The 15,392-nt window shown below is 41.4% G+C and overlaps 1 protein-coding gene across 2 annotated transcripts in view; it reads left to right on the plus strand.

The window, feature by feature from the left end:
* The window catches only part of ABHD6 (abhydrolase domain containing 6), a 105,979-nt gene that overhangs the window by 48,640 nt on the left and 41,947 nt on the right, over positions 1-15,392 (plus strand). Inside the window, exons 4-5 of one of the 2 annotated variants that reach the window (XM_029600958.1) lie at positions 5,410-5,523; positions 12,319-12,451. In XM_029600958.1, the coding sequence (XP_029456818.1) occupies positions 5,410-5,523; positions 12,319-12,451 (247 nt within the window). The remainder of the gene's footprint in view (positions 1-5,409; positions 5,524-12,318; positions 12,452-15,392) is intronic. The other variant, XM_029600959.1, reaches the window with a different exon arrangement.

The following is a 15,392-nucleotide window of genomic DNA, read 5'->3' on the forward strand; positions in this document are numbered from 1 at the left end:
GTAGACAGATTAACTGTTTGCCATGGTGTTACAAATGGAGATATTCTGACAGGTCTTGGCCTTGAATTCTTTAAAAGGGACAGGTTACAGCAATTTTTTTGGCATTAAGGGGAAAGCTTAATGGGACATCTGTATTGTCTTATAAGGAGTTAAACGCCTTAATCTTACATTATGGTCTATGATACTGTTATGGAATTCGAATTGTGCATTAGCAAGCCCTTCTTATGAGTCATTAGAATAAGCAACTTGGAAGGACTTGACATTGAAAACTGAATTTTTATTGTCAATTACTCAGCAATATGCATTTTGGGGTGGGAGTCTTTGTCTTGCAAGGCTCCCTTTTTAAGGTTTAGTAAGGATTCTGTAATGCTGAGACCTATTACATAAGGTAGCTTCAGCGTTCTATTTAAATTAGCACATAATAATATTTATATATATATATATATATATATATATATATATACATTACGAAACACACTTTGAGGAAGACGCACGGTCATATGATGATCTAGGAAATGCAAGTGGTAGAGGAATACCGGGATTGATTTTGAATCAATGCGAAAGGATACAAAACTCTAACTGTGCGGTTGAACAATGAGTCGGCTGGAAGTTTGTTAGGAGTGTTTGATTTGTGACTCCATTTTGAGAACAGCAGTTCTCTTTTCAAACAAGGTGTGGTGGAATTAATAGAAATTCTGAGAGGAGCATCTATGGTCAGAAGTTTGTGGAAACGGAAGTTTGTCGAGGTAGAGAGGTTCACATTCACATTCGGGAGACTTCATACATTAAAAATTAGGAGCTATTGAGCCGGAGTGAATTGAATGTGTCCTTTCTGAATCCACTCCTTTAAATGTACAGATACAAGTGATGGAAGTCATTGGTTTCTGTTGATGTTTGGTCTTAATAAAAGTATTCCCCTGAAGAAGCCAACATTGGCGAAACGAGGACCTTGTCGGGACGGGAGAAAGAACCAGCTAAAGGATATATACCACTAATACATGTTTAACTGAATGGATAAAGGAATGTAATTTAAGTTACATGGCATAAGATTGTTAAAGTAATAAGTGGTGTATTCCTTAAAATAGACCTATTATAACATCAACGTGGTTAGGGTATATTTAGTTTGATTAGGGTAAGATTGAGGATAGAAATAGGAGAGGACTAAGGGTCATAACTAATTGAACTAAAAGTTGATTTTAGTACATATGAAATATTTAATGTTTTGTAAAAAAAATTTTCACCTAAATTATTAGTTCATTTGTTAAGTTTTCAATAAAAGATTAATATTTTTAAGAAACGTTATATATTTGAATTGATTTATTAAACACAACAATAGTGCTTATGGTCTCCCACGGTTGCACGTCGGGGGTTTTTGCATATTAGCTCTAGCACTAGTAGAGACAATATCGCCAAAAATTTTTTTTGCTTGCTATATATATATATATATATATATATATATCTTTATTTAGTATGTTTTATATTCCGCAGTCTCCATAACAAGATAGATGCTGAAGACAGTACTACAGACATAAAATACCGTAATAATAAAAATATTAAAACAATGCATCTTTTGATGAGAAGGATTGCTGGGGCCTACAATCTTTAAAGTTCCTAGATGTCAGGAAAGGTGTAAGAGAATATTTAAAAATGACAAGTGAATTTCTTAATTGATAGATTGTTTTATTAAGTGGCACACATAAGGGGGAGATCCCCTCAAAGGTGAACATATCGACATGAATTAAAAAAGCCATAGTGTCTGCATATTTACAACAGAGGCTGCAATTGCCGGAAGGCATCAGGACCCATTCTGCAAGAGCGTAGTCTTCATCGTGAGTGGAAATACCCGCAGTAAATCTAGTTGATATGGGTAAAGTGGCAACTTGGACAATTCTAGGTCCATTTGCCAAGCATTGCAAGTTGGATGTTCTTGTGAGATAAGATGTTAATTTTGGGACAGCTGTCTTAAGAGTGAGTTTGCAATCCACCCGCTTGATGTAATGAGGCTTTGATATATCCCACATGTTCTCGACTGGTGGAGCAGAAGGATAAGGAGGGAGAAATTAAGACTTACCTGATAATTTCCTTTCCTTTACTTCTGCTACACCAGTCAAGAAGCCCACCCTGGGATGTGCAAATTGGGCTACCTCTGTGAGAGTGAGATCTGATTGACTAAATGTTATAAATTGTAAAAAGAAAAGAAAAAGATTAATAAAAGGGGGAAATGGTTTGAGAAGAATTTTCATTCCTCCAAGGATTTCTTAGTTAAAGTGCTCCTCATAGTGTAAGTTGATGATTTATCGCAAAATATAGATATTACATTTTTGTGTATTTGTTGATTAGGTCAAAATTTTAAATTTCAGTTATTACATTTTTGTGTTTGCCAGTTGCTATAATTTAAATTTAGCTTTGACGGTAGTACACTGGCTGTATCTGGTTGCATGCATGACATATTTACAGGTGATGTCATCAAAAAGAAAAAAACCTTTGCCTCCAATTACTGGATGAGGGGACTAAACCCACATGTTCTTGACTGGTGTAGCAGAAGTAAAGGAAAGGAAATTATCAGGTAAGTCTTAATTTCTCCTTGCATCCACAGGAACCCGCCCTTCAGCAATGGGTTGAAAGCAGAACAAGAACATACCCCGTACAACTCACCATACAAAAAAGATATTCTGGTGTCATCTCAGTAACAGCAACACAAACTCCCTCTACTACCAGGCGCAATGGTCCTACTTATATAAAGACAGCAGTTCATTACCAATGCATGTCCTATTGAGAAAACCCAACAAATAAGACTGATACAAATGCCTACATGCTAGTAAAATATCTCGCCTCGGTCACACATACAGAAGCGACCTTCACCAAGTACAGAAAGATCACAAATTACAAATATGGAGACTGAAACTGGAATGGAATCCAAAAAAAGCCACTCTGAATAAGTACAAAACTAGAGAAATGGAAATAGAAATAGCACCTAGCACACTCCCAAGATCTGAAATAATGCACACAAACTAATGCGCACAAAGTTACACCTGCATTATGGCATGCACTCAAATAGTAACAACCCTAGCTATAAAAAGGCAACACTACAGATATTAAACCAGGCCCTAAAAACTCCAATTAGGAAAACAGAACAAGCCAAGCTGTTATAGATCCCCTCATAGAAATAATTGTAAAACTATACCAATAAATGTTTCAAAACAGCTGATGAACAGAATAACATCTAACAATTAAAAACTCTTAAAAATTATTTAAAATTCTTCAAACACCAATAAAATATTTCAAAACAGAAGACACATCACATAATACCCAATAGTTAAAATGGAAGTCAATCAAGAAAAATGAACTTAAAAATCCAGCTTTACTTAACCTCTCCAGCAACTCTCCTATTCCTTTCCCTTGCAGGCCAGAAGCACATACCAGAAGCAGCAGTAGCTGCTGAAGCTGTCTTCATGGTCCTCTTTCTTAGGGACCACAACCAATCTCTCTCTCTCATACACATACACACGCACACAAACACACATACACACACACACACACCAGTCACACCCTCAGGACCAGTTTCTGTCTCTTACACACCAATTATCTCCCTGACCAGTCTCTCTCTCTCACACACACACATACACACACCAGTCACCTCCCTAATCAGTCTCTCTCAATCACACAGTGCTCTCTCTCACTTACATACAGGCTCTTAGTCACACACATGTTCTCTCTATCTCACTTACACACAGGCTGTCAATCACACACATGCTTTCTCCCACTTACACACAGGCTCTCAATCACAGTTACACATACTCTCACTCATACACATGCTCTCTCTTTCTCTCTCTTTCTCAAACACTGGCTGACTTACTGTCTGTCTCTCACTCCCACTCCCTCCCTCCCTCCCTCCCTCCCCTGGAGGACAAATGAAAGCTGCAGGAGCCTCCTCCAACCCCCACAGCCCAAGCTAGAAGTACCCTATTGACCGTGGGAGCTAATACTGCTGTCTCCCTGGCTGATCGCCGACTGCTTCTGATCTTGCTCCAGGCCTGCGCTGCTGCTTGGGGCCAATGCTGTCACTATTTTTCAATGCAGCATGCCCTTTTCTTCCCACACACCCCGCTACACATTATTTCCTCTTCCAGGCTGTGGGTTGGGAAGAAGAAGAAAAGGCCATGCTGCAGTTGCTGGCTTTAATGAACATTGCTACCGTTCCTGTCCAGCTGGGTTTGAATGTTCTGATAGCCCAGGTGGCAACGGCAGCAGTGGAGGAAGGGGAGAGAAGAGTAATGAGAGACCGGTTAGTGCGAGACATACCTGCCAGTGCTTGGACAACTCTAGGTCCATTTGCCAAGCATTATAAGTTTGATGTTCTTGTGAGATAAGATGTTAATTTTGGGACAGCTGTCTTAAGAGTGAGTTTGCAATCCACCCGCCTGATGTAATAAGGCTTTGATATATCCCACACCGGTTGAGAATTGCTGCCCTAGAAGAGAGGAGAAACGGGGGGGGATATGATACAGACTTTTAAATATCTGAAAAATATTACAAAGATACAAGAGATAAACATTTTCCAGTGGAAAGGAAACTGTAGAACCTAGGGTTCCTGACATGAAACTCAGGAACAACAGCAGAAAATATGTTTTCATGGAAAGGGTGGTGGGTGCCTGGAGTGCCCTCCCAGAGGAGGTGGTGAAGACTCAAACTGTGACTAAATTCAGGAGGGTGTGGGATAAACACAGAGGTCCCCTAGTGGCAAAAGGATAGACATGAAGTACTAGGGTGACATCTGGTAACCTTTCTGAATGTGGGTAACTTGCATGGAGTGACAGTTACATTCCTGATCATCTTGCTGGGCAGACTGGATGAACCATTTGGTTTTTATCTGCTGTCATTTACTGTGTTACTCATTCCCTCTTTATTGCACACAAGCTGGGAGTCAAGTAATGTGTCCCAGAGTTTATGATAACAGAATTTGATTGCTGTAACCCAGACTGTACACAATAACGCTGAATGCTGAGGTACGAGACTTCAGTTCATCGTTCTTGCCATTTCTTTTACAAAGCAGAAGTACTGTGCAGGGCTGGTGTGATGCTGAACATATTGTGGAATATGGATGATCTTAGGAACCAAGTGCTATTTATTGACGATATGTTCTCAAGTACAAGTTTCACGGTTTCTCTTTCTATACAAGCAGCATGATCATGTCTCTTAAAGAATTTCCCCTCATGAAACTTAATCCATTGATATTAGCAATCCCATAGTGAGCCCCATTACTAACAAACAGGTGAGGTGTAGTCTCTTGTGCTAAGGAGCTAACAGTTAACAGTATCTGCTGAAGAGATTCTAGTAGGAAAATGATTAATATGGAGAAAATAAAAGACACAGCCTCTGTACATAACAGATTTGATTTTTTGTTCACAGTTCCTTCCTAAAAACCTGCACTTGGTTTGCGTTGACTTACCTGGACATGCGGGTACAACACGTTCCTGCTTAGATGACTACTCGATAAATGGACAGGTTAAAAGAATACATCAGGTATGTTCTCTGGATAGTCACATGACACTACTCAATAACTAGGTCAAAAGAATATAACAGGCATGTTCTCTGGACAAATCACATGATACTACTCAAAAAATAACACAATAACATAGTAGATAATGATAGATAAGGAACCAGTTGGCCCATCCAGTCTGCCCAGTTGTCTTCCTCTTGGGTTCTCTACCACTTTGGGTAACTGACAATATAAATTCCCTTACTTATATCATTACCTCCCCATCCATGTCTTTTATCCCCAGTCCTGTTCCCACTGCTGCCCTCTATGTGTGTCCCAAGCATGTTTACATTTTGTCACAATTTTGGCCTTCACCATGCATTTCAAGCATGGTCATCTTCCTCTTTGATTCTTACAAATCCCAGACAATACAACTTTCCAAATCTTGCTATCAAGCTTTGTAATAATGCAAATAGCTATCCAAATTAGTGAGGCCGTTCTCTGTGCATCCAGCTGCCCCATGTTAATTGATGTTTGGATTGTAACCATGGCTACTTTGCACAACATACCCCATCCTTCTAGGAAGCGTAAGGCATAGCACTCTCTTTGCTTTGGCTTGAATTCTTTCCTGTTTGGTCCTCTAAAATTTCCTATGACTGAGGAAATACTCAAGCCCTCCTACCTCATTTCTTCTTCTTGTTACTGGCTCCCTCCCCACAACTGCCCTTCCCACTGCCCTGTCTGTCCCAAACATATTTTGGTTGCAGCTTCCTGGTTGGTTCTTCAAGGCAACTGCCACCTTCTCAGTACAAAAGTATTTTCTCTCATTTCCTCGGCACCTTCCTCCCTGCAGCTTCATGACATGGCCAAAAATTGTCCATAAATTGAATGGACAAGCTAAAAGGATCCACAGGGCATGCTGTCTGGACACAGTATTCAAAAGAATACATTGGGCCTGTGCGCTGGATATGTCATCTGACACTGCTCAATAAATAAATTAAAATAATACACCAGGCCTTTTCTTTGAATATCTCGTAACACTACCCAGTAAATATACACTTTAAAAACATACACTAGGCATTTCTGTTGCACATCCTTTCTGACTCTGGGAGAGTGCTGCTGCTTCGTTTCCTGATGTTGATGCAGCACCAGGGAGCTAAATTGATGAGAGCATTCATTTTGGATTTTTGGTTTTGCTGAAAATGAGTGAGCAAGATTTCGACATTTGAGCTAATATGGAGGACAGGCTTCAAAAAACTACAAGTCAGTCCATCTTGTGTGTGCAGACATCATTTACAAATGCTTACAGCAAGTGTCCCGCTAGTAGCAAGCCTGCCTTGTCAGTGGCCTGCACATTTGCTGGCTATTCATGTTTATTGACTGTGCTGTAGTTTCTGCTTTCTGTTTTCACAGCATGTATATTACTGTCTTACCTTTGAGCAATATTGTCAAATGCATCATTTAGCATTGGTGAAAGCAGGATCCACAATGTGTTGCAGGGCAAGAAATACTCATCCACATGCCCTTTCCCTCCTTCCATGTAGATTGTAGGAGAAATTTTTTAAATCTTAAATTCAACCTTGCTATTCCACTCTAAGCTTTTAGAGATTAAAGAATTATGCCAGCATGTACCATGTAAGATTATTAAATTCCATCTGATTAATTGTTTTCGCTCAGAGAGGAGGGGGGAATACTTAGTCCAGATCATGGTCTTAGATGGCTTTTTCAGCCTGTCTGAATGCCTTTTTATTTCAAAGCATTTTTTTTTTCAATTTTATTTTTCATAAATTTTCAGATAAATACAAGAATACCTTGTACCAGAAAATATGAGAGATGTGCAATATTAAAAAGTAGGAAATTTACCTTTACACATTCCTCAAGATAACAAAGAAAAGGGGAAGACCAAGGAAAGCAACAGGAGCGAATAGAACAATTAAAATATGAAAAAGAATAATGAGAAGCCCAATCCACACCATCAAATCTAATAAGCCAATCCTTCAAAAAAAAAGGGATCTCTAGGCGTGCGAGTCCAGGAATGTCCGCAATTAAAAAAGGCTCAAACAAGACATAATTAACAATGACATGTTTCACCAAGCAGTTGCATGGATATCGCAAATTAAATTGCGCCCCCAAAGACAAAACCTGAGATCTCATAGATAGAAACCTTTTCCTGTGTTCTTGAGTTATTCTAGTAACATCCGGGTACAGCCATATTTTCCCACCATAAAACAAAAGCAATCTATTACGGAAGAAAAATCTAAAGACAGTATTTCTGTCACTCAAAAAAGCAAAAGGTACCAACAAACTCATTCGCTTTGAAACCTCAGTCTTCTGTGATGATTCAAGAATGTCCATCAAATCCAAAGATAATTCTTGGGGCTGATTTCCAGTGAGTCTTTCCTCATGTTGTGGCAAGTAATATGCCTTAGTAATAACAGGGATAGCTTCCGATGGAATCTTGAGAACATGAGAAATATAATTCCTGAAAAGATCTAAAGGGGAAATCAATTTAATAAGTGAAAAATTTAGAACCCTCAAATTCGAACTTCTCAAAGAGTTCTCAATGTTCTCGAGCTTCTTAGAGTGAACCAGTTCAGACTGAACCAAGCCACGTTCATTCTTCTCAACTGCAGCAACCTGTGAATTCAAAACTTCAATTTTAGAACCAATTTTTCAGTTGCCAATACACGATGATTAGAGTCTAGAGCAACATTGGTTAAAAAAGAAATTGAGGCTTCAGGTGATATCAATGCGTTCTAAACAGCATCCAATGTAAATATAGCAGGCTTAATTAAAGCTATTTTTGGTACTGGGCATACCTTTGCCTCACTGCCTTCGCTCGATTTGATGTTACTGCTCAAGGCCCCAAGTGGAGCCGGTGTTGAAGCGTGAGCTTGAGGCCTTCTGCCCTTAATGCCTCTAAGGAAAGAGATTATTTCAAGACATGTTTTCTTTCAGTAAAAAGTGCATTTCCTGGGATTAGTTCTGTAACTCCTGCTACAATACCATTCTTGCTTTATTTGAGGGTCATTTATCAAATTGTATTAGGGCCCTATTGCAGGCGATAATCCCATAACACATACGATAAATACCACATCACACAAAGTGCATATGCAACTTTAAAATTTATATTTGAGTGGGAGGAGTTTGGGTGGAGTAAATGAAAATGAGGATCAGTTATATAATATAGCAGAAATAGCACCTGTGATAAAAAAGGGGTGTGGTTAGGCTAATTTTGAGAGAGAGAGAAAGAGAGAGCACCTCTGTGGAGTCTCACATATAAGATAACTTTTTATACTGCTGTAAGAGGGTGCATTATGAACTCAGGGTGAGGTATTGGTGGTGGGGGTAGGTGTTAGGGGGCAGTTTTACATGCACACTCAGAGGAACAACAGCACAGTAGATATCAGTGAAGATTTTCTGTCATTTGGAGTGAATAAAGGTACAAAAAGAGATTTGTACAATGTACTCTCTACCTAGCTTGATAGCAGCTAGGTAGAGCGTGACTCAAACTAGGTAGAGAGTACATTGTACAAATCTCATCTTTTGTGTACCTTTTATCACTCCAAATCACATAAAATCTTCACTGATGGCAACTATGCTTTTCGTACCTCTGACCGTGCATGTAAAACTGCCCCCCAAAACCTACCCCATCCCCCCAGACCTCACCCCAAGTTACTAGTGGCCCCTCGTACAGTGGTATACATAGTTAACTTATATGTGAGTCTCTACAGATGTGCTCTATACCCCTTTTTTAAATCACAGGCACTATTTCTGCTATATTTATAGCAAAATGATGAATCTAGGTCTTTGTGTGGTGTGGAACCGGTCATGAAAAGCAACATGCAGCAGTAAGCAGTACCCTTCTGTGTTATGAGATTTATTTTTTTTTTTCGTTTTTTTTCTTTTCTACATTGTATTGTTATGACTGACGAGATCGAGTGTCTGCAATAAAAGAGTAGAATCACTAGGACCATTTTTATGTGTTATAGGATTTTGTGGGATTTTTTAAAATGCAATTAACTGGGCAGAGACCAGCCAGAAGGACCTCCTTGCTGCCTTGTCATGTCTCTGCTGAGTTCTCTTGAAGTGTCATGCAGTTGTTAGTGAAGGGCAGGGTGACTCTGAGAGAAAGAGGATTTGATGTTACTGCCCAAGGCACCACTGGGGATTTTCTTGGCTCCTAGTTAATTTCATTTGACCTCCATTTAAAAAAAAAAAAAAAGTGGAATCACATTATTTATATTAAGTGTAGTCCACTCTGGTCTCCTTCAGACTAAAACTGTTAAGCTGCTGTGCCTACAGGTCCATGACTGTATCTTACCTTTCTAATATGCTGTGCCCCACATTCAAAAAGGTGAGTAATAAATCCAAATAAATCAATCCATTTAGACAGTGTAAACCTGAAGATGGTTCTTCCTCCATGCTGGATGAGTGCTGTAATCCCATGCTGAGTGTAACTACAGCTTGTCACTCTTAGAAGGTAATCCTGCTGAGAGGTTTATTTTCTTTCTGTAAGTGCTACATATGCCAAATTTTGCTTGATCTTATTATAATGATTATCCTCATAAACAGCATTGTACAGGATAATTCATATGGCTATGATGACCATTCCTTAGAGACTTTACAGTCTGAGGGCCCTGTTTACTAAGCATTTTTCCCATAGACGCAAAATGGGAGAAAACCTTTACTAAACAGGTCCCTGGGTTTGAGCACTGGGAGGGAGGAAGATGCCCAGGGGAAAGGAACCAGGAATATACAGGTCTGGAGACCTGCTACTGGTGCATTTAGACAGGAGAACTCCATTCTGGTGGTCTGCTTCATATCCTAGCATTTATCCCAGCGACTTCTCAATCCCGTAAACCAGCAGAAAATCCCATTCGGCCATTCCCCATGCAGAAATGTTTCTGCTAAACAGGTTTATGAGAAATGCTAAATGTATTAGATTTGAGGGATTTAGCCCATGTGATGTAGGATCTTATTTGCAATGATATTTTACATAGTAATGATGGACGAAAAAGGCAAAATAGTCCATCCAGTCTGCCCAGCAAGTTTCATGTAGGTTACCCCCATGTATATTAACAATCAAATCTAAGCAACTGTCAAACCCATAACAAAATTGCTGCTAACATTTTTTTTTTTACAGGGTGAGCAGCCTTCTTGATAATTCAGACAATGCTGCTTGAATGTGCTTTGCTTTTGGGCTTGACCGTGGAAGCAGTCCTGGGCTTGACCCTAATGTCTGCATATCAGTACTCTGGATGGTAAAAGTCAGGGCCCAACATTAGCTGTCGTCTGAATCCAGTTCCCCTCCCCCTCCCACCATTGAAGCGGAGAGCAATGCTGCAGTTGAATAAGAACCATGTAAGATAATTTGTTAAGGGTAGTAATCCCCATGCCTTTTGTTAGGGATTAGTAGCTGCCGCTCCATACTGGTTAACCCCTCCCCGGCCCCCACACCCTTTCCTTAATTTCCAGCTCTAGCTTGGCACTCTGAGAGATTTGAAAGTCAGCTCACGCTGAGATACTTCTCCATCATAGCTCCGTGAATCCTTTGAGAAAACAGACTCCTGTGTTGCTATGAAGGTCGTGCTTTGAGTTCATCCTCAGTAGGGATTCAGGACTGACACATTGCCTTCATCCCATCATGTGTATGCGTAGGTGGCGGGTGGCCAGATTGAACTCCATAGGGCCACTTTTCAAACAGTCCAGGTTGGGGCAAAGACTGCATCTGCTCTTTACACACGGGCTTTGCACCACTTTTCAAAGTGAAAGGGCCCCCGTGCACTCTTGCTTTGAAACTTACTGTGGGGACACAGCGCACGAGGACAGCTGCATCTGCTGGAAAAGCATACTTGTCGAGTTGGAAATGCCGTATCTACACATCTGTTTCCTCCCTTGACCTAAACACGAGCCCAGGAATGCCTCCTCTCAGTGTGGCTGAAAGTCCATGTGTTGTGTTAGAAACATGAGGACAGAAAAAGACCATATGGCCTAAGTATATGCCAGTCCGCCCAGTTTATCTAGCCTTACAATTCCCATCACTCCCTCAGAGATCCCCTGAATTTATCCCATGCTTTCTTGAATTCACTCACAGTTTCTGTTTCCACCGCCTCCATTGGGAGGCCATTCCATTCACTACCCTCTCGGTAAAGACATATTTTCTAAGATTACTCCTGAGTCTTTCCCCTTTCCCCCTCATCCCATGACCCCTCATTCTAGAGCCTCCTTCCCATTGAAAGAGGATTGCCTCCTGCACATGGAGACCTTTGAGGTACTTAAAAGTCTCTCTCATATCTCCCCTCTCTTGCCTTTCCTCTAGGGTATACGTTTAGAACTTTAGCATGAAGACCACTGACCATTTTAGTAGCCACCTTCTGGACTGATTCCAACTGGCTTATATACTTTTCAAATTGCATAGTTTTAGCTGCATTGAAGGCAGGCAAATTTTAAGGCAGCCAATTAGCACGGGCAAAATGCTTGTAACCTTCATCAATCACTTTGAACCTTGTCTCCTCTAGATACAACATTTGATGTGTCTGTGTGCAGTTAGGCCCTGACTCAGTCATCAGGAGAACTAGTGCCCACTTACGTTACACCTGGCAACTTCAGGAAGTGCATTTCCCGACTGGTGCTGCCCAGTTTGGAAATAGATACCGTGGTAGCATCTAAAACAGTTTGCAACCAGACTGAAGTCAGCAAATATAAAGTAGGAGTTATCTGCAGTGAGCTGCTTCTGGTATCTTGCTTTGGTACAGTGACTTGCTGCTGGTGTTTCTTCCTGCAGAGCAGGGTTCATTTTCCTCTGTGTATACTTTTTTTTTTTCTTCTCATTTTAGTTTGTTGAATCTATTAAGCTGAACCGGAAACCCTTCCATCTGGTCGGCACGTCGATGGGGGGAAGTGTGGCAGGAGTGTATGCAGCTCAGCACCCATCGGACATCTGCGGCCTTTCTCTCATCTGCCCTGCAGGTGAGCCCCCATTTCTAAGTCCACCACCCTTCTGAGGAAGCAGGGCTGTATTCTGCCTTGAAGAGGTTTTTGTGCCATTCACCCTGACCCAGAACTCAAGCAGGGTCAGGGCTGGTGCAAGGGTCTGTGGCGCCCTAGGCAAACCTTTGGTCATGCGCCCCCTCACCCAGCTCACCTGTGGACAGCAGCTCCAGCACAGCACTCTCTCCTACAGCAGTCAGGGCTCCAGCACAGTGCGCTTTTCCTTGGAAATATTAGCTCTGGCACAGCACCCTTCTGGACTTTACGCTGGCAGGATTTTTCCACTCCCCCCAAATTTCAGTGATCTAGGCCTAGTTTGCCTAATGGAAGCACTGGCCCTGAATAGGGCCTGCAGTACAACCTGCCACTGTAGTTTGGGTTATACCATCAGGGTGATATGCAACATTTTAGAAGTACAAGCCAGCTACAATGTTTCTTCCAAGATGCATGGGGGACTGCTGGCACCTTTCTTCACTAGTTGAACTGTGTGGGGCTGGCAGCTCCTACAGACTACGGAGCCCTGCGCTGTTTACACCATGAAATGCCTGCAGCACACCTGGTGAGAGGAAAAAGGTGATAGTGGTCCCTTGGGCACCTTAGAGAGAACATTACAGCAGTGAGTAGTATTACTCATGCTGTATCAGTTAAATATAGTATGAGAAGCTGCAATGCAGTGCCCAGCTTACCTGGCTTCAGGGGAATTTTGAAGTTTGCTGCTCAAAGCAGTAAAATGTCAAAGGGTGTGCATTACCACTCGCTATCTGTAGTTTTAAAATGTTGCATAATCCAGCTTCCTGTTACAGGATGTTTAGTCGGTGGAAAGTTAGTAGTTTTCACTCGGTTCCCAACAAACCATACAAAACACAATTGGGCCGATGCAATACCGTGTGCTGGCTGCAGCGCAAGGCTCAATGCGTGATGGGATGTGCATCCATAACCCCCGATGCAAAACGGGGGTTAGTGCATCCAAAACACATGTCCAATCGCGCACATAGGTAATAGCGCTCATCACATTTAAATACATGTTGATGAGGCTATTTATCTATTCCCCCTGATGCAAAACAAAATGTGCACTCGATGTGCACATTTTTACTCACCAAAATTAACACCTGTCCCAAGCAGGTGTTAATTTTGGAGGAGCTCAAATAGTGTACAGAAAAAGCAGAAACTACTGCGTTTCTGTACTTCCTCCAACTTAATATCATGGCAATATTAAGTCAGAGGAACTAAACAATTAGACATTTACAAAAAAAAGGGTGCCGGCATTCAGGTTAGGAAAAGGGACGCTCTAAAATTGAACATCTGTTTTCCTAACCAGCTGACAGCCACCTCTCCCTTGTGCCCCACTGCTGAGGTGGTGCTAGGGGCACGCAATTTCCCCTAGCACCTCCTTTTTACTGTGACACCCAATTTGAATATTAAATTGGGTGCCGGGGAGAGGTGGATCGGCGCGTGTTAAGAAAGCGGGCGCTCAATCATGTGCGCCCGTTTAACGCGCACCAATATTGCATCGGCCTGAATGAAACTTTAAGCATTGCTTTGTCCCAATTCTTCAGAATAGCAGCTTGCCTTGTTTCTGGACTCCATGACCTGTTCTTTGCTCTGCTTTGTGTGCTAATATATTTATGATGTGTAGCCCCTCATTCCTGGTTTTCAGTGCTGATAGTGTCCATCCAGCCCATTTGCAGAAATCTTCCCATATTCCTCTTGGGAGCTGCTTCTGCTGTATTACATATTTGATGTATTATCATTGTGATACCTGCCCAGAGCTCTGAGAATCAGCACAGCGGAGCCTCTGATTAAATTAAGCTCACAATTGCAAGGAGGAACTTTGAAAACCACTGAGCATTAAAATATTTTCAGGAATGAAGTAAGAAAAAAAAAAAAAACAGATTGTGAAGGGAGATCTTAAAGCATTGGTTTGTTTTAACTGCCAAATGGAAATTGTAAAAGATTGCTTGTATTTGTTGCTTCAAAGTACCAAGGGTAACAAATGTTTTAAGTAATAAAGCAAGAAAAATGATTAAGATCTCATGTCTCCATTCTGGGCGGGGAGGGCTTGGCCCAGTAGGTTCCTCCTTTTTTCTTTAACTTGCAGCTCAATCTGAACCAGTGCTGGGATTCCGCCCCCCACACACACTTCTTAAATATACCAACCCTCCTCCTGTTCCTAGTCTGCTCATTGCAGCAATGGACCCGAGGCTGGGAGACATGCACCCGAGCTCTTTCTGGACCCTTGTATCATGGGCTTTAAGTCCGGCCTCCAGGTGTTGCTTTAACAATGACCACGACTCCCTCCCCTCCAAGGTGCTGTTGAGTGCTGTCTCTGCAGTATCCTCGAGCACGTCTCCATTTTGTTATATTTTTATTTCTTTTCTGAGGAATTATTTTGATGCTCAAAGCTATTCCCAGTTAGTTACTTCCAGTATTGTGATTCTGACTTAGTCAGAGGTGCTGCTGTGCTGATCCTCACCAGAGCCTCGTGCAGGCATCACACTGATGCGTCCAACATTTGAATACAGCATAAACACATGAAGAGTGGACAAAGGGAAGAACATTTTGAAAAACAGGGCTGTTGCTGTGCACAATTTAAAGAAATTTTACTGGGGGAGGAGAAGCAACCCAGGAAATAGACCAAGACAAGGTACTAGAGACAGGAGAAGAATCTAGCTAACCTTTAATGCTTCCTGTCTATGAAAGAGGCAGCCTGTGATCTTTACTCTTTTGGGGGAGCGGCATGGGTTAAATGTTTGTATGACTGATCAGATAAGGTTTATGCAGCTGAATGAGAAATTACTACTTACCTAATACTTTCCTTTTCTTTAGGACAGTCAGATGAATCCAGAACAAGTGGGTTATGCACCTCTACCAGCAGATGGAGACAGAGCAAACTGACCTCACAGTAATGTGACATTAGCCT

This window comes from Rhinatrema bivittatum, chromosome 4, assembly GCF_901001135.1.
Source record: "Rhinatrema bivittatum chromosome 4, aRhiBiv1.1, whole genome shotgun sequence".
Taxonomy (NCBI): Eukaryota; Metazoa; Chordata; class Amphibia; order Gymnophiona; family Rhinatrematidae; genus Rhinatrema; species Rhinatrema bivittatum.